At 40.6% G+C, this 20,096-nt stretch overlaps 1 protein-coding gene across 3 annotated transcripts in view; it reads right to left on the reverse strand.

Moving 5' to 3' along the window:
* The window catches only part of PPARGC1A (PPARG coactivator 1 alpha), a 367,267-nt gene that overhangs the window by 25,945 nt on the left and 321,226 nt on the right, over positions 1–20,096 (reverse strand). For 2 of the 3 annotated variants that reach the window (XM_018067890.2, XM_008930330.2), the window contains exons 3-7: positions 6,536–6,730; positions 5,463–5,585; positions 4,369–4,573; positions 337–382; positions 155–228 (exon numbers count right to left, since the gene is read on the reverse strand). In XM_018067890.2, the coding sequence (XP_017923379.2) occupies positions 155–228; positions 337–382; positions 4,369–4,573; positions 5,463–5,585; positions 6,536–6,583 (496 nt within the window). In that variant the 5' untranslated portion in view covers positions 6,584–6,730. Of the gene's footprint in view, positions 1–154; positions 229–336; positions 383–4,368; positions 4,574–5,462; positions 5,586–6,474; positions 6,516–6,535; positions 6,731–20,096 lie in introns of those variants that run through there. The other variant, XM_025894504.1, reaches the window with a different exon arrangement.

The raw sequence follows: 20,096 nt of genomic DNA on the forward strand, positions 1-20,096 counted from the left end.
ATTTCTTCTCAGGTAACTGTATAAAAAGTCAGTGCTAAACTGAAGTTAATCTACTGGAGACACTGTGAGATCTCAGTGTACCTGTGGTATATTACAGTGAACAAACACACACGAGCCATGCTTAAAGGAAGAGTCAGCACTCTGCATTTCTCACCTGCAGTTCCAGAGAGTTCCACACTTAAGGTTTGTTCAATAGTCTTGTTCTCAAATGGGGAACCCTTGGGATCACTGGAAGACAGGGCACATTTATAAAAACAAGCTGAAATGGAGTTGCTGTAGCCAAAATCTACTGAACCCCCCTCCCTTTTATAAATGTTTGCACTTTTTAGTACTTACTTTGGTGACTCAGGTGTCAATGGAAGTGATAAACTTGTTGGTTTGGCTAAAGGAAAAAAGGAAACAATTATGGCATATTTAAACAGTCTGTAATGAATACTATAAACATTTCTTTTTATTTTGGCACTGGAATCCTGTGGTAGTCAGTTAGGGCTGAACTTTGATATTCAATTGCCATTTTTTATATCTTAGATAGATAAATAAAGAGACTCATCCTGATTCCTTATTACTAGTACCAAAAGGGCACTTAAATTTCAACAATTATTTACATCAATTACTGTACCTCTGAAATGCAGTACACAATCCAAATGCCAAGAACCTTTCAGAAGAAGAGTGGTACATCTTAAAAATCAATGAAGAACTCTACAGGATACACTGTGAAAATGTTATTTCTCTTTGAGTTAATTTAGACTACAGTTCACGTTTTATTTGGAAACAGGAGCAGCAGAATAACTACAAAGTAACAGAACGCTATGAATATTCAGTTAATTTTACTTCTACAATATACAGTTTTATATATAGCACTGAGAATAGGTTGTTTCTGCGAGGCCAGAGTCCAACCAGTTATAGTCCAAATTTCTGAAAATTATCCTGCAAACTATGACAAGCCATGGACATAGTCACAGATGGTTAAAAATGGGGTTGAAGCTCTCAGCACTACAATCCCAACATACGCAAAAAACAAAGCTCTGGCTATAAAAATACAAGTCTTTGTAGCTTTTATTCACGCAAAATTGTATTTTCCTAAAGCAAGCCAAGAATTAGGATATTGTCATGCAACTACAATTCCTTTAATTGCCAGTAAAATGTTTAAAATTAAAAATTATATTACTTGCAAATTTTACTTTTCAGAAGTTAGATAGATGTTTTAAATACAAAGAGCATTGTAGCAAGAACAACAGCAGGGGTTCTCTTCTGCAGATTAATTAAGACAAAATGTTCCCCTTGAACACTCCTGCACTGCAGATCTTTTGTCCAGAATGTCACTACTGCATATTTCATATTCATTCTAGACTTGGAGCTCCCATTAACATTAAAGGATTTTATATGCAAATTGATTACCTTTATAAGCTCTAGAGCATTCCTGAAGTAATAGTACATTTTTTAAAAAAATTAACCCAGTTCTGAAGAGCTGCATATTGTTTCTCCTCCTCCCCGTATGAAAGTTAAAAATGGAAGCTCAAGTGTTCACCTGGGGTTCACCTTCCTCAGAAGTCACTGTCAGGGTATGGAGATGCACCTCAATGAGTTATTTGTTTGATCCATCATGGTCACTGATTTGTGTATAAAACCAGGTGTGATGTTAAAACTGAACGTAACGTGACTCATCTTTGTGCGTAAGGCTCTGGAATAAACTTATATACAAAGGCTTCTTTTTTTTTTTTTGAGGATAAAAATCTACATGCCTTTACCCAGTTTAGGTTTTTTTAAGAAGCTGAATGTGTAAGAGCTATTTAAGCCTCCAAAAGGTCTCATTCTAGCTCTTATAAGCCCCACAGAGTAGTCCCGCATCAGAATATACACATATTAAATTCTGAAGCACTGAGGCACAGTGCAAATCTGTCAGAGATGGGCACAGAACCAAGGCATTATCTCACACTTGCATGTATTAATTTTAGGCAGATATCACTGAGCAATCCCACTGAGAAATTCGCATACCAAAACACCCATTAGTTTTCTTACTGCTAGGCAAGGGTTTGACCAAACACTCTTCCTGTAAAGGATTCATCTTCCCATACAGCTACTGATAGTGTAAATATTTAGCCAAGACACTATCATTTTCCATGGCGCCTGTTTATTAGAGTTCGAAGGTCTACTGTGGTGTGGTTTTTTTCTTATAAAAAGGGTTCACATCAAGTTGCTTATCCCTGTAAATTGAAAACATTCAGGTTCAAAAGAACTAAGTTTCCTCATGGGCAAATTTCAGTGCAAAACCACAGATGATCTTTGGCATGAATGCCTTTGTGGACATTCCCGTGGGTCTGCAATATGCTTGCAACAGTAACCCTAAAGGAAAATAACATTTGACTTATCCTTTGTGAGCTTTTCCTAACTGAAAGAAAATATCAGATCCTGATTATTTTTAAAACAGAAGGAGACAATTTTCTTGTACTTTTGATTATATGTATGAAACCAATAACTGCAGGTCTGCAAATGTCAGTTAAATTTGCAAGGTTGATTCTGCATGAATTGATTGTCCAAGCTGAAAGCTTACATTCTTATATTTGTATTATATGCAAATCCATTGATATTGAAGTTATATATTGGTGTATGAGGCAAATTTGCTGAAAAAAACAACATTTTAGAAGCCTGTAAATTAAAGTGCAGGAATTAAAGAAGAGAGTAATTTCTCTCTACCTGCAATTCCACCTGCAATACTGCTAAAATCACAGTAATCTGTTAAACACTGGTAAGTTAGCTATATGTCCCTTTGGACTTTCCTAACCTCTCCTCCTTTCCACAACTCTGCATCCCCTGACTCTTTGTACTGAATCTACACAGTTGCCTCAGCTGGGGAACAAAAGCAGCTCTGATCTGAACAGAAAGATTTTTTAATCCGTATTTATGTGTGCACACACATCTATATATCTGTATAACACACACGTGTATATAGCATGTTATACATGACATACTTTATCACCTACCACCCTAGCATCCAACAGTGTTAGTAAAGCCCCCTGTAACTTCTGGCAGTTCTGTGTTTCCATAGCACTGCAGCAGTAACAGTCCCAGGTTCTACATGTACAGTTCAGTCTGGATTCTGCTGTGAAACATGCTGCCAAAGCCATCCAGAAGGAGTGGTAGTTGGCATCAAGAAGCTCTAGGGGCACTTGGTTTTCTTTCTTAGAATTAATATTGTTCAGATAATTTGAGAACATAATGGAGAAATTCTGACACTTAGGAGGTCAGAATGTACAGCTGCAAGAACGAGACTCAGTGGCGGGAAGGGAAGATTATTAAGTTTGCTTATACTTTCTAGTGCAGAATGAAAAAGTAGAATTGATGGATGCTAAAAATGCAGATAGGAGGGAGGGGAAAAGAAGAAAAACCATACAGAGTTTACAACTGCTGCTTTAAAAATACCAGAACAACATTTAGGGTCATATCCTGATCTTTGTTGCAGCCAGATAACTTCCACTGACTTTAGTGGAGTCATCCAGGATTTGCACTGATGTGACTGAGATAGGCACCTGGCCTTCCAGATGCCAGGTCAACATAAACACCTAGATGTATTTTAAAGTAACAGTAACTTTAAAAAAGCTCCCTTTGGGCTCGTAAGCTTTTACAGCTTTCCTTTATCTTGGGAAAACAGACAGGGGAAGAGGGGGAGAGAAAGTGAAAGAGGAGGTTTTAAGTTCTTGCATCTCTGTCATAGACACTACTTGTAATATAGACCAGTTCCTTACGCATCGAGGGATACTAAAAGTCAACACAAGGGTTTAGCTTTGGCCATAAAGAATTCAAAAATGAGAGAGAAAGATCAGGATGGCAGCTAAACTTTCAACTATTTATAAAATAAAGTTACAAACTGGCATTCCAGCTTTAACAGGAATGACACATTTATTGCTTTCTCTGTAGCAGTGAGAGCACTATTTATTGTCTCTTTAGGACTATGCGGCAGGTTAACAATGCCTTCAGTTTTACACTAGCAAAAAAGAAAGAAGCACACTAATGAACTGGCCTGCCCAGCTTGTTTAGGGGTGTAATGATTTCTTAGCGGTACAGTTCTCTGTGAAAAAGTATCTCCAGCTAGCTTGGTATATTACCATGTGGTATTTGTTTAACTTTTTTACCTGAGATTCTTTTTCTGAGCCTGGGGGCAACAAATAAAGGATTAAAATAGTCTAAAAACTAAATCTACCTAACTAATTCTAACTCCATTACACTGTTTTAAAATTGTTTTTACACAGAAGAGATTCTGGATTTACAACACTAAGCCAAAGAACAGAGGTAGTATCAAGGGTATTCCCAACCACAGTATTTCAGCTTCCCTGCTGGTACCAAAGCTGTATTCTGCAGTCCCACACCTACCTTGCAGATGATTTGTCTGAGACTGCAGATGGGGCTTCCTTTTGGAGGTGCATTTCTCTTTGCTGCTGTTCCTGTTCTCTGCTGGTTTGGTCTGAGGAGGGTCATCATTCGTAGTCAGATATTTGAGAAGTTCAGAGCAGGGACGTCTTTGAGGCTTTTGCTGTTGACAAATGCTCTTTGCTTTATTGCTCCATGAATTCTCAGTCTTAAAAACAGGGTATAATAAAATAAAATAAAATAAAATAAAAACTAAAATTAGCGAGCTGAACCTTATCAGAATGGATATAGGTTTTCTGAAGAGATGAGATTTTCAATGAAGTGTTCAGTCTAAGTGTACTAGATCTATGAGCTGTGAATAACTGTTTGCAGAACAAGGAAAGAAAATTACATTTAAAATTCCTAAATGACATTTATGCAGCTTTTTATTTCATTTCTCCTACATTGCAATGTTCCTACTCAGCAACATGTAACTAACAAGACCCTACAGCGCCTTTACTGTGAACAAAAAAATAAGCTGGTTTAAACCTTAATTTGCTGCTGATTGCTTGACCCAGTATTCACAACTCTCTTAAGTACCCCTAAACAGTCCGTTTTCAGTTACAGTGAATGGCAAGACAAACATTGTTTAATACTGCCTGCTAACAGAATTATGTCAGAGCCCCCCATTCTATCCAATTAACGTCTAATATACATTTTTTGCCAAGAATAAAGTGTCATTTGTCTTAGCTCAGACAGCTGGTAAAATGGCAGTCCCGCATCCTGGAGTCACTCATAAACAACACCAACCCATCAGCAAATTTTATCGCGCCCCCTCCTACTCTGTGTATCAATAAAGCAGGCAAGAGTAACAGACGGTGGGACTACAACTGAACTCTGCCAAGAGAAAAAGCATAAATGAAATATTCAGAGCATAAAGGAGCTCAGGTGATTTTCTGGAACCTAGCCTATAATCCATTCACATTTTTTTTAAAGCAGTTACAAGACAGTAGGCAGATTAATGCAATACATTCAGATCTACTGCTTATTTTGTTGCTGAAAGCATAGAAGACCTTGTTACACTTTTTTTTTCCTTATTATAAAGATTAAGTTTGTACCTTAACAACCACAGGGCTTGTTCTGATCCTGTGATTAGTGTTTGCATGGTTTTGTGTGCTGAGACCACTGCATTCATTGTAATTTAGCTGAGTGTTGGCTGGAGCCAGCAAGAGCTTCTTAAGCTACAAACACATCGGGGAAAGGGAAGTGGAAGGAAAAGAGTAAAGTTATGCATCTTTATGGATTAAAATGACTTATCTACATTTTTTGCATAGTTACTTAAAATTAGCTATATCAATTTCAACAATAAACTAGAAAGCAGGACTTGATATTCCTCAAGAGTAAACATTTCAATTTCTTCTGACTTGGCAGCACATTTCTGCTCCCTTTACTGCAGTATACTGCAAGGCAAGCAGAAATGACAGGAATCTTGGATTTCTGAATCCATGGCAAAATGAAATTCTTGGTGATCTGTTTGACAGAAGAGGTTTCTGATCTAGACAGAGACATTAATTTTAACAGACTAATGGATACAGTGTCAAGATGCAGGTATCTGGCTCTGCTCCCAGTGATAAGAGGCTTTCAGCAGAAACAGAATCAGGTCTCGAACTAGATTTACTGAGCAAAATGTGTATAATGTTTCACCCACATCCTCACCCAAGATTCAGTTTTGCCCTGGTTAGCACTAAGTTGGTGCTTACTGGTCAAATCAATGTTAAAGGCACAAAATTAGCCCCGCATTCCACCAGACTCATTGGGCCTTTCTTTACAGATCACCAAAAATGACATCTAAACATACATAACAAAAAGAGCCCCAAGAAATGAAATATAAATTAAGAGCCATTACCCTGGCTTATACCAATTGAATGATAAGCAAAAGTGTCAGCCCCATTAGCACGTCCCAAAAACAATATTTTCAACAGCATTTTAATAGATTGCTATATTAATCATCATAAAGCTATTTGACTATTTGATGGGGGCTTTTTTCCCCCGCTTAATTTTCAGTTCTTTACTTGATTTTCCTCTCCAGTCTAAATGAAAAGTCCAGACCTTACTGTGACTACATCATACCCATGCAGCGGGTAGCCAGAGGCACATCCAATTCCTGTTAAACAGTAGGAAGGGTTCTTACTAGAGACGGCTCTTCTGCCTCCTGAGTTGGAGGGGTGCCGTCGGACATTGGAGAAGGGCTAGCGGCATTTTCGTTGGTCACATCTCCATCTGTCAATGCATCAAATGAAGGCAATCCATCCTCATCCACAGGGATGCTGTCCAGTGTTTCAGTGAGAACAGCTAGCAAGTTTGCTTCGCTCTCTTCATCTATCTTCTGTGGGAGAGGACAAAACAAAAAGAGGAACAAGGTGAGAAGAGAAAAGGAACAAAAACGATGCCTCTGTATGTGAACAAGCAGACAACACTTAGTTAAATCAGCCCTTGAAACAGTAACCTGCAACAGAATCTCAGAAGATGTAATTAGGTGCAATAAAATGATCCATCTCTGTTCCAGAGAAATCACTTTGCACCTGTGGTGTATTGCTAGTTTGCTTTTCTTCCACAATTCTTTTTTTTATCAAGTGTTAACAACGATAAGTAATCACCCAGGGATTGTATTACAGGATATGCCTAAGATACTGACACCTAATGATGGTGTCAGCCCAGGCTGTCTCTTTCTTTCTCTTTTCAACATTGAACACCAGCTAATTGACCTGACAAAACTGCAAGAATCAGACAGCTAGTCAGGAAACCAAAATGAATCACCGGTGAAATATGGAAAACCTTGTTCACATACGAGGTTCAGTGTAAGTGAGAAAGGGTTTCCTTTCCACACTTCTGCAAATCCTTGCTCCAAACCCAAATAAACAGCTCATTCCTGAGTATTCTTGCATAAGAATAGCCAGCAGGACTCATATTATAAATGGCAGGCTGTTTGGGTTTCTTTTAAAGATATGTACTAGGTCAGTTATCTTTGAAGTTGTCCTTCTGAATTACGTCATTTGCGTGCTCAATGTATGCATTTATCTAATTCAGACTGCAATTATAAAAAGTAGATTAATTCCTAATCAGATGTGGCTGTAATGTTAATTTATATCTTATTTCAACAAAAACAGTTCTTTTTGTCAAACTGAGTAAATTTAAGTGCCTTCCAATTTTTTAATGAAATATAGTCCCTGCTGTATATTAAGGTAGAGATTTTTTGAGTACTGAGAAATAGAACTGTGTAAAAATCATTATATTTATTTTTCAGAAAGATTGAAAATCGATCTTGAAAGATCAATTATCTGGGATTCCTAGGCTGATCCTAGTACTATTAAAGTAAATGAAAAGCCTTTCACTGATTCCAGGGATACTAGCTTCAGAGTAGTTCCATCATGCTCCATGTTCACCCCATGAAAGGACTTCAGCTAAGTTCAAATCTCAAAGTTTAGAAGTGAACTTGCAAGACAAATGGCATCAGTAAGACAAACAAGCATGAAAAAAAAAAGAAGTTAGAAAAGGCAACAACAAAACATTGCCAAGTTACACTACCAAAAAAAAAAATTAAAATCATCAAGTGAATCTGGGTATCCCCTTAGCATGACTTTTTTCAGTAATACTTTTATCTAGCAGACTCCAAACAGAGATGATCATAAACCACACAGATAATTGCTCCTGCCAGGCTTCTCTGCCAAATCACACCTCACGGCTTCTAACATAAAAGCTGTCTTTGAGCTAGAAAGCTAAGGCAGAGCACAAACTGTACTGGTGCTTACAGCATCATCTCCAAGAAACAAATAAATACTCAGGCAAGCTACTGCTAAGGAGAAGCACTTACTTAAAAGGCCAAAAGGCTTTTTGGTCACTGAGAAAAAGTGTCCAAGTTCCAGTATCAGGTGATTTCCACCATACCAAGCAGATGCATGCACAGAGATGTGATTATTCAGAGTGCAGAGGATGGAAATGACAGAGGGGAGCCACCTTGCAAATAAAACTCACATCCAGCTTTTCACAGCCACTTTCTGAGAGGAAAAGAGGAAAATTATGGTGCCCCTTCTAGAATAGTAAGAAAAAGTATTATTGGGCAAAAAAGCATTTTAAGTGCCAGTGTTTCTTCCCAATGGCATTTCAAGCCCCTTGCAGGCAGTGGGATAAATGGTGTGAGAGCCAGCCCTTGGGCCTGGGGTGGCCGTGAGGGGGTCTGGATGCGTGACCCCAAGCCCCATACCAGGAACTTCTTCAGCAAGTGTAGCTGGTGGGGCAGCACTGCTGAGCCCTGCTGAGCCCTGCATCTTAGAAAGCTGACAACTAAGCTGGAAGTGTTACTATTTCTAACAAGGAATGCCTTCTTTAATAATAGCATGCCAGAAGAAATCCTGATATTTGCTGTTAGCTGCTCAGCTCTCATGCTTTAAACAGACATTCAAGTGTGCTGACATTCAAGAACAGAAAGTTGAGTGGACACCGATCCTCATCACAGCAATTTCAATTAGTTTTGTACAAGTTTCAACATTCAAACACCCCAGAGAAAGCAGAGGATGTGACAAAGAGGACTCTGTTAAACAATTAATGTCACTTTCCATTATTGCTTCAGTCCCAATTTACAGAGCAAATAAATCAAAGTCACCACAGATGAAGCACACTAGCTGGCTAACACATGTCTATTCACAAACGGCATGGAAGCAGGAACACATTAGTAAAGAAAATGACATTGCTAGATAGCCTTTTAAAGGTTTAACTATGGTATTGCTCCTAATTGTCCTAAATTACTGTTTATAAAGAAACACAACTATCAGATACAGCAGAAATGGTGCTGAAGGGAGATGTGGAGGGAGAGATGGTCAGGTACATCAACAACTGAGCAATAATCACTGAAGCAGCAGCTTTCTCCTTTGCTATTACAGCCTGAGTCCTGGTGTTGACAGCACTGGGGAGAAGCAACTCCATGGCCAAACGCAGGCTCTTTCACAGTTTCAGGACTGTCACTGCAGAAATTCACATTTCAGACTGGCATCCAACCTGCTCATCACACAGGCACAGTGAGTCAGAAACAGCTGAGCACCTTCCATCTATGCCGAGGTCAGAGGATGCACTGTATGCTCTCTGGAACTCACTGCACCATATCCCTAACTTGAAGCAGGATCTCACTGAAAAGGTTTGCTTCCATCTAAAGGAGTAAATCTTAAGTATTTAGACCACCTAAATGAACTATAGTGTGTAAGTAAAAGGGGTGGAGGATAATCTCAAATGTAAAGCTGCATGGCAAATACATGCAGTTATTAAACTCTTACGAAAACAATTTATAATGACTGTATCTTGCTAACTACTGGCTCTTTTCAATGCAGAAGCAGTTATGAATCACTTCCCAGTCACAGTGGATGAAGTTCTTAACATCGATGGTTGTTAACTCAACATAAACATGTTGGGGTCAGAAGTTTTTTGCTCTCTGTAAATTTTCACCCAGACGAAAGAGGCAAGGAACCCAAGTATGTCACAAAATGCATATGCTTCCATGTTTCTGACATCAAAAATTTCCAGTGTATCCAGAATGCCATTAAGTCTGAAACAAAATAAAATTTGGTATTGGTGTCACTCTGTACTGGCGAATGCAAGAGGGGTAAACTGCCAGAACCCCAACCAATCCTCAAACATGAGTGATCTAGGAGTCTAAAGACCATGAGAAGTTTCTAACTGGGCTATTCTCTGCTTTTACATGCTTTGCTCTAATCCTTTAATATTTCTTCAGCACTAAATTCTCTCTCTGAAAACACTTTAATAGTTGTGTAACAATCTAATTGGGTTTCTGCCTTCAGTAAAACGCCTCCAGAGATATTCTGTCTTTGGCCAGTGAAATGAGTTGATAATTTACCCACACAAAGGTATTTAAATCCTCTGCCCCTGATGATTCTTTCTCTTTTGCTTATTCTGACTATTGATGGAGCTGGGTTCACCTTGTGGTTAGCATTTTAATCTGTAATACCTGTTCCTTGTCAGCAATCCATAGAGGCCACAGACGCCAAAGACTGAGCTGTAACAGAGGCTCATCCACCTTGTCTTTCACATGCATCCCTTTAGGGTGCATATAGTGAACAATGTTGTGATTTTTCTTTAAATTTTCTTCCTTTAAAAAAGATCATGCAACATTACGAAACCACTGTCATTACCATCAGATTGGGTTCAAGAACACCTAGGCAAACTTGACATTCACAAGTCCATGAGCCTGATGGGATGCACCCACAAGTGCTGAGAGAGCTGGTAGACACCATAGTGAGGCCACTTACGGTCATCTTTGAGAGGTCATGGTGATCAGGAGAGGTGCCTGAGGACTGGAAGAAAGCAAATGTCACCTCAATCTTCAAAAAGGGCAAGAAGGAGGATGCAGGGACTTACCAGCCAATCAGCCTCACCTCAACCCCTGGAAAGGTGATGCAGCGCCTCATTCTGGAGGCCATCTCTATCCACATGGATGACAAGAAGGTGATCAGAAGTAGTTAACATGGATTCACTAAAGGTAAATCATGCATGATGGATCTGATTGCTTTTATTATGAAACAACTACCTGGATGGATGAGGGGAGAGCAGTGGATGTTGCCTACCTTGACTTCAGGAAGGCTTTTGACACTGTCTCTCACAATATCCACATAGGCAAACTCAGGCAGTGTGGACTGGATGAGTGACAGTGGGATGGATTGAGAACTGGATGAATGGCAGACTCCAGAGCACCGTAATTAGTGGCACAGGGTCTAGGTGGAGGCCTGTCACTAGTGCTGTTCCTCAAGGTTCAATATCGGGCCCAGTACTGTCTAATTTATTCATCAGTGACCTGGATGAAGGGGCAGATGCCTCCTCAGCAAGTTCACTGATCACACAAAGCTGGGAGGAGTGGCCAATATCCCACAGTGCTGTGCAGCCCTTCAGAAGGACCTCGACAGGCTGGAGAGATGGGCAGAGAAGAACTGTCTGAAATTCAACGAAGACTTCTGTAAAGTCCTGCACCTGGGGAAGAGTAACCTCATGCACCGGGACAGGCTGGGGGCTGACCTGATGGAAAGCAGCTCTGTGGAGAAGGACTTGGGGGTCCTGGTGGACAACAAGCTGTCCATGAGTCAGCAGTGTGACCTTGTGTCCAAGATGATCAATGGTATCCTGGGGTACAGTAGGAAGAGCATTGCCAGCAGGTGGAGGGAGGTGATCCTGCCTCTCTACTCAGCCCTAATGAGGTGCACCAGTTCTGAGCTCCTCAATACAAAAGGGATATGGAGCTCCTGGAGCCTGTCCAATGAAGGGCCTGAAGCATCTCTTATGAAGAAAGGCTGAGGGAATTGGGCCTGTTCAGCCTCATGAAGAGACAACTGAGAGGGGACCTCATCAATGTCTATCAGTATCTGAAGGGAAGGTGTCAAGATGATGGAGCCAGGCTCTTCTCAGTGGTGCCAAGCAATAGGACAAGAGGCAAAGGGAAGAAACTGATGCACAGGAAGTTCCATCTGAATATGAGGAAGAAATTCTTTACCGTGTGGGTGACTGCGCACTGGAACAGACTGCCCAGAGAGGTTGTGGAGTTTCCCTCATTGGAGATATTTAAGCACCATCTGGCTGCAATCCTATGCAATGTGATCTACAATGACCCTGCTTGAGCAAGGAGGTTGGACCACATGACACATTGTGGTCCCTTCCAACCTGGTCCATTCTGTGATTCTGTGATCTCTTCTCGAAAACCTTGAAGCCAGCGTGCAGATGTCCTGACTCAGGACTGTAGCTCCTGCCATCATCATGGGTATCCTGACTCACTCCAGAAAAGGGTCAAGCCCATCTTTAAAAAATCTTTTCAAACTGTTAATAGTATCTCCAACATCTTCCCTCTGTTTGACTCCCCTCTGCCTTTCATTTGTGATTAGTACGTGCACAACTTTTGCTAACTGTATCTCAAGGAGTGAAATCAGATAATGAATGATGATGCTCTGAAGTTTCTTTACTGACAATTTGAGTAGTGCAGAGGCCCGTTGTGATTCATACTGAAAGATTGGGGTCTAAACTGCGTTATTAATCCACAGCCCCGAGGAGCTGGGAGCAGTGGCAGCTTGCCACGTCTTCATAAAAAGCCCAGGAAACTTTGGGACAGATCCACAGCTGGTAGAAGCTGTCACTGCTCCAGCAGCCCAGCTTGGTAAGCAATTCAGAGCAGCCAGGTGTACACCGGAACTCACAAGGGATCACCATTTCAACATTATCGACTCATTTCTCCTCAGTAGCCTGTGATCTATTCATAGCACAATTAACAAAGAAAATAAAAGATTTTCCTCCAGCTGAAAATATCTGAGCAATCTAAAAATACTAATACATTATGACACTACTTTCAAACGCACAAAATTGACTTCTGAGTACATCTGGGACTTCCAACAGGATTTAATTCCTTAATGACAAATTTTGGAATATGAAGGTCCTTAAGATTCATACTACTAGGAGAAATGAGGGGTGCAGATTCACCCCTTTTTGCACATAAGGATGCAAAGACACCAAAAAGTTCATCAATACCACCCAGGCCCTGAGCACCTCCTGTCCACAAACAGGTAGGAGTAGGGGCAGATGGTATCTCAGCCCTGGCCCCACAAACCAAGCTTTGCCACATGAGGATAAGCAGCCACAGGCTGGACAGAAGCACAGGGAGGGTAGGAAGTGTGCTGGTATTCCTACTCCTGACAGACAAAAATGAGAACGGAGGTCAAGGACGGTGAAAGGGAAGAATTACAGCCCAAACTTTCCCTCCTCTGGAGCAGAAGGAGCCAACCTGCCATGGCACTGGCACAGACAGTGTTGTCATGGTGATTTTTCTGCCTTTTCTATGTGCTGTCCAAGGTAACTGCCTCCTTCTCCTCAGCTTAGAGCTGGCCATACCCAGCACCAAGCATGAATTAGTGGTCCATGTGGAGAACCACTTGTTCCACCTTACCAGCTCACAACTAGTTAGATGCCACAATATATTTTGAGAAGTATCTCAGCTTTTATTTTACTGTTCAACTGCTTTGCAAATCCTTAGGCATCCCGTGCTGTCTTACAGTAAAAATTCACATGATGCATTTGCATTAGAACGTTTTTCCAAGGTCTGTTAGTCTGGTCCCCAAGAGACACTCCCATAATTGAAATGCTTAAGTCCAGAGCTATCAATTATCTTTAAAAACAAAATGGAGTCCCACTAGGAGAAAATTACAGCCAGGTTTCTTTATATGAAGTAGAAATATGGGGATTAATTATCACCACCCCTGTGCAAATGCCTTTAGGGTATGGAAAGGAAACAAGAGATCTTCTTTTCTTGAAGGAGACAGCTATATTCATACTTTTCACATGCACCTGCAAGCAAATATCACTTGAATCCAGAGTTTGACTTCTGCTTTCAGCAGTCCCACTGCCCAGCATACAGATCATGGATATATCTCACCTGTAGGACCAACCACATCCCCGTATTTATGTAAAAACTTCGCTCCAGCTGGATTCCTGGAGATACTGTACAGATCTGAAGCAATGTGCTCTACCATCCTGCTCTCCTCCCAAACAATGTTAAATAAACAGTGTGATTCTACATAATGCAGGTGTTGCAATGCTTAACTTCCAGAGCTAGGTTCCTGGAGGGGAACAAACCCCCAGCATCACTCCCAGGGACATTATGGCACCACTGGAAGGATGTGCACAAGGTCTGCAGGCTGAAGGAGATGGGAGCACCTGTAGCATCCATTTTCCCCTTCCCTTCTTCAGGGTATAACAACATAAGAGTAACAAAAATATTATTATTATTATTATCATCATCATCATCTCATCATCTCATCATCATGGCTGGGCTTTGCGAACGAAGATTTGGGAAGGCTCTATCCACATTTGCCACAGGCACGCTGGTGGCTTATGAGGCAAATATGTGACAGACATATCCGATTACATAAGGCACAGCAGAAAGACTCCTTAGATGGTGTATTCTGCAAGACACGGTTCTTTCTGCGTTGCCTTTTTTTCTTGAGAGTGATCCTGCGTGTGTTCTCAAAGGAGACAGCTGCGTTATAGATGGTGTGTCTCCAGACCTCCCGACTGGAGGCCAGAGTAGACCAGTTATGTTGATCAATATGGCCAAGGCTGAGATGTTGTTTCAGGGAGTCCTTGTATCTTTTCTTCGGGGCTCCTCTCATGCGGCAGCCAGTGGCAAGTTCACCATAGAGCAGGATCTTAGGGAGGCAGTGGTCCTTCATCCTGGAGACGTGTCATCATCATAATCGTTAATATTAATATACTCAACATGTTGTTTAATTCTCAAAAAGTTCTTATGTTTAATCTTGGTAACTGAACTCAGGTTGCTTTCTCTCTGAGAGACATGCTCACCTGACATCGTAAAACTTCTGTCAAGTATTTCGTATCAAAGTATCACAACACAAAACCACAGCACAGGCCATTTGCAAAGAGGTTTTTCTTTAACATCATGCCCTTGATCACCCAAAGTAATACAGCCATAGCTCCTGTGAGATGGACTATCTTTTCAAGTGAAAAATCTAACCTTTCTGCTCTAAGTTAAACATGTCAGTTTAAAAGAGCCTACTAAATATTCGTCTACCACAAAGTCACTTTTTTTATTGCTTCTAACAAGTCGTTGCAGTTCAGAAGTTTCCATTAGAGCCTGGCAATTAAGTTTCTAATAAACTGAAGAGCTACTAATTGACTTACTCATCTCACAAACTTGAGGATCCAGCTAACAACCCATATCTTAAATCTTCTGACCAAAATTCATCCACTTTTTGCAAGACATTGCAATTTCATTTGTGTAAACTGCATCTTTCCCCTCTATCATAGTAATCTTTGATTTTGGGGAAAAGAGAAAAGAAAAAATAATCTGAGAGCAAGCTATTGTGCCACTGACTGTGTTAAGGGGACCAGTGATAAGATATTGCTGGAATTGTAACTCTAACCCAATATTAAAAATTTATGGTAAGTGAAACCACAGAATCTTTGGAAATGCAGTCAATTTGACTCAGTATCAAAAGGTCACTCTATTCAATTTATACTTGATCCTGAGATCAAAATTCTTGATATTGAGAAAACACTTGAAAGCAAATCATCATCAGTTTGGGCCTCAACATTTACTGACTACATAGGCTAATTTGCTGATTATTAAATACTCTACCCATGTTTTGTACTGGGTTAGCTCAATGTGTGTGGGGGGGTTAACTTCAAAGGACTTGACACTGTAAAAGCATCGCCAAACCTCTTAACGGGACCTGCATGCTTGTAATGCTGAGGCACACCATGGACTTACTCATGCTGTCTTGCCCAGTGCCAGGGAAGGCCACCTGATCTTCATGGGTGCAGGGGAAGACCTGGCATGTCTCGTCCAGCCCTCAGTGGGTTATATTTGGGCTGAGCTCCCCAGCAAAGCACAAAACTCCGCGTTTCTGGTGTGTAAAAACAAGAGCAGGGAAAGTGCAGAAGTGCAAAGGGAAGGAAGAGCCTGATGAAGAGCCATAGAAAAAAGAAAGGCTGGGAGTTTTACTTCACTGTGCAAGACAGCCAGAGGAGCTACTGTGAAGGTGACGTTTGCTGCCTGCCAGCACTGGTGGGGAAGCATGGGCAAGCAGAGGAGCAGGTGAGCTGCTGCTGGGGAAGGGGGATGTAGGACATTTAGCCTGACCCAGATGAGTAGCTCACTGCCCAGGGTGTGAGGTCAGGCAGGCTGCCCTCCGAGCTCACCACCCAGAAGGTTCCCCCCGGAGCAGCAAACAGCATCTCTTACCCATCCTCCCTTCCCCATTCACAGGCAGTCGTTCATGCACGTAATAAGGTCCTGAGCACCAACCCAGACAGAGATTTTAATTATTATTATGCACCTAAAATATACAGGAAGGTAGAGAGTTATAGTTCTTGGGGTCTCAGTACAGACAAGCTCTAATGGGGAGTGGGTATTATAGAAAGAGGGAAGAAGGGGAAAGAAGGCTACAGGCTACAGCATAAGGCAGGGAAGACATTTGGGACTGTCCCCATTGCAGAGTTTTCAGTGATAGTGTCAGCAGTATTTCAGTCCAAATAGTCAAGCACTGCTTGCTCAGATTTATTTATTTACTTGATTTATGGTCCATGACCACACTAATCTCTCTATGCACTGACATAAAATTTGTCAACATTCATATACCTTTGTTAGGCAGCATGGCATATCCTGGCGAAAAAAAGGCTACATATATTTTGAAGTGATGATTTCACACATGTAATTGATGTAAAAAACCTGTTTGTCCTCTTGATAATGACAAATATGTCTAAAAACTGCACTTGAATGGTAGTATAGACCCTTCCTTGGCAAACTATGAAGAACAATTTTGTTGCTTTTGTTCATTCTCTATTTCAGTGTTGCATTTGCTTTAGTTTTAATTATATTGCATGTGTCAGGATGTCTATAATCGTCCCTACTTCTGTCTTGAGATTTATGACTCTAAAGAAATGTAAATTTAAGGGTAAAATTATATATAATACAGCAGAGAAGAGTTTACATATATTTTTTTAATTTTGTTCAATTATGCAGAGATTGTTTTTTGTGCAAATGAAATACAAAATTGAAAATTCCTTTTTAATCTGCAAAATAAGGCACTTCTATCTGGTGCTTTTACTACTAGAAAATTGAAATTTAATTTGACCAGGAAATCAGCATTTATAAAATATCAACTTTATTAAATGCTTTTTATGATGTTTTAATTTTTCAGTGTGTTCAGCTTCATCAAATCTACCACCATGCCTGTTGAACATGTATGACAAACACAAGTCATGTCTGACAGGAAGAGAAACACTGATTTTTCTTACAGCTGCAGCATGAATGGGTCATGACAGGATATATCCATCATATATATGCATCATATATATGATGTATATTTTGATATATATATGGATATATACATTATTAATATATCTGCACTTCCCATCATCTTTTACTGTAATTTAACTGGATGGTTGCTATCTGGTCTGAGTTGGCTAAAAAAGTTTAATCAGACACAACACAAAATCTTGTTTACAAGACTAAAGATGCATTTCCTATGTAGCTATACTGCTGCCTTTAGGTGTCACAGCAATGGCTTAAACATCCTCCTCATATGTACTAGCAGACGTGTTGAGTGACACACATACTATTTAGAGAGGTGGTTTAGCTAGATAAAATAAACCTCAGGTACCTGTACTGTGAGTGTCCTAGGCTGAAACCAACAATGGCTCCTTTATGATGAAGCACCAAGTGAGAATGTGGAAGTGCCACAGTAAGGAAGGTGCTATCAGGTACAGGGTTTAACAGCACAGGTCACAAGTGCATTTTGCCAGGCTTTTCAAGGAGCCTTTACTGTCTCATGAAAATAAAATGGAAGTCTGTCCCAGTAGGTAAGTAAGTCCTCGCCTTAAAAAACAGTGATTGAACAGTACATCCTGTTAAACCCCTACAACCACCTAGAATACTCTTCAGGATGAGGATATGCATCTGCACTTTCCGAAGTGAAACATCTGGATTCGTATATGTCTTATAATATCCTTAACTATGTATTTTCTTGATTTGTCACTCAGTGCTAAGAGTTTAATGTTCTTTTAATGTAATTTTGTGTATGCAAACAGAATTCTAAAGTAGAAATGGTGATTTTAAAATGGAAAACACTTAAAAAAATAAACATCCCAGAAGGTCTATCTGTTGCACGGTCTCCTCTAGAGCATGTGCACCGTTGGTTTGATTCTAAGTTTCCCACAGTTCACTAGTCTTCACAGAGAATGGTGATAAAATGGGGTTGACAATAAAATGTAAAACTAATTTGCTAGTTTACACTAAGGCTACCATGTTCATTTACCCTCAACCAGTCTAGCAGAGTTAGGTAGTGTATGCATATTGTGGTGCACACTACAGCTCCCCCTGCAGTTGCCTCTCTTCTATTTACTTCTTAGTCAAAACTTAATTTACTGCTCATTCTCTGCTCATCTTTTAAAAGTCTCCATATTCCTGATCACCAGCTCTCCATCTGTACGATGTACAAAATTCCAATTTGTTTTGTGAGGCACTGATGTTAACCAGTCTCTTTTTCATCAGAAACGGTGAAAATCAACCTGGGCATACTTTTTTTAACCTCTTAAAAAATGACAAAGAACAGGCAGTCGAGTCCAGCTGTACTTACCAAAGCACTAAATAACATTAATAATTAGGCCATAAGGTTCTTTAGACAGGGACTGTCTTTTTGTTATGTGTTCACATAACTGCTTTCACAACAGTGTCCCGTTTTACCATTGGGCTTTGAGATGCTGCCAGAGCACCTATAATAAATAATTTGGGGTACTACTATTTAATCCTGCTTGTAACCTAAAGAAAAAGAACTTAGGTCCAGATGTTCAGCTGCTATGAATCAGGGTCTCTCCACAGGTTTTAACAGAGCTATGCAGATTTACACTAGCTAGGGACCTGGTCCTCTGCGCTCTGTGTATGTTGATGCTGAAGCTGAGAGCAGCAGCTCCAGCACTGTGTATCTGTACTGCCCTGTCCCAGGACTAATGGCAGTCCAGCCACAGGTAAGCAAGTGCTGAGCACTATATTGCTATGAGGAAGACACTGAGTTTAAAAGTGGCTTGGGTTCATCTTGCCTACAATGTGGTACATGCTGTGCTCACATTCCCTACTGGAAATACACTGACATTATTTGTTCATGTCAAGTGCATCTTCAATTTAAAAGTTATCCCTGCTGAAGTTAACACGAGTTGTAATTTGAGCCTGTGTAGCTGCTAGATGCACAGCCAAAACCCCATGGGACGTGCCTAACCCCAGGAATAATGAGTAAATTGAAACCATTTGAATACTAAACCAGAGATAGGACCCTGCAGATCACTGGCTTCAGCATAGCCTACGATTTCCTGGCTCAGATGGCCTCCCTTTGTATCGAGGTATTGTCTCCTGCTCTATCAGCATCCAAAATGAGGGGGAAGAAAGAGGGGAAGGGAGCTGTGGATTGGAAACAACCCAAGATGAAAGTGTCTAAGCCTTGCTCAGCTGGCTGAGAGGAGCATGTGGGACTACTCACGTTTAGGTAGCAATTAAATCCTGTTTTGTAAACGTACACAAGGATTACACACACCACCAGGGAGAAAGGAAGGGAAAGGAGTGAGGAAGAGAAGGGGGAAACCAAGAAAATAAATGCACTTGCCCTTCATTTTTCACATGAAGAGGGAGGAAAGGGCACACCACCATATAGTATTTCCAGTAAGAAAGAGCTAGCTATCTGTAAATGAGTCATACTGCAAAGTCTTATCCACCTGAAGCACCAAACCACCAGTGTGCAAGGAGCACCACAGTGTTTTACAGCTGCATATGGCCTTGCCCCCTGTTTTGATGATAAAGAGTGCCGTAAATCCAAGTACCAGCGGCAAAAGGAGCATAACACTGACTCCAGTTTGGCTTCCCTTGGATTAGAGCAGCACAAACCAAGCATCACCCAGCAAAGCCAATGGAGTTAAACAAGGACAAACAAAGTGTAAATGAGAAGGAAATCAGGCCGTTTATGTCTGCCCTTCCTTCCCCTAGAAAAACCAAATACATTGCTTTTTTCTCAGATGCATCAATAGCAATAGGATAAACTGCCTCAATCAGGTTTGATCATTGACAATGCAGAAATGTTTATTTCCCTTAGGTTGGCTGTATAAAATCTTCCTTTCATTCCTGTGCTTCCACCATTTCCAAACAGCAAAGC

This window comes from Manacus vitellinus, unplaced genomic scaffold (genome assembly GCF_001715985.3).
Source record: "Manacus vitellinus isolate BGI_N305 unplaced genomic scaffold, ASM171598v3 scaffold_0_pilon, whole genome shotgun sequence".
Lineage (NCBI taxonomy): Eukaryota > Metazoa > Chordata > Aves > Passeriformes > Pipridae > Manacus > Manacus vitellinus.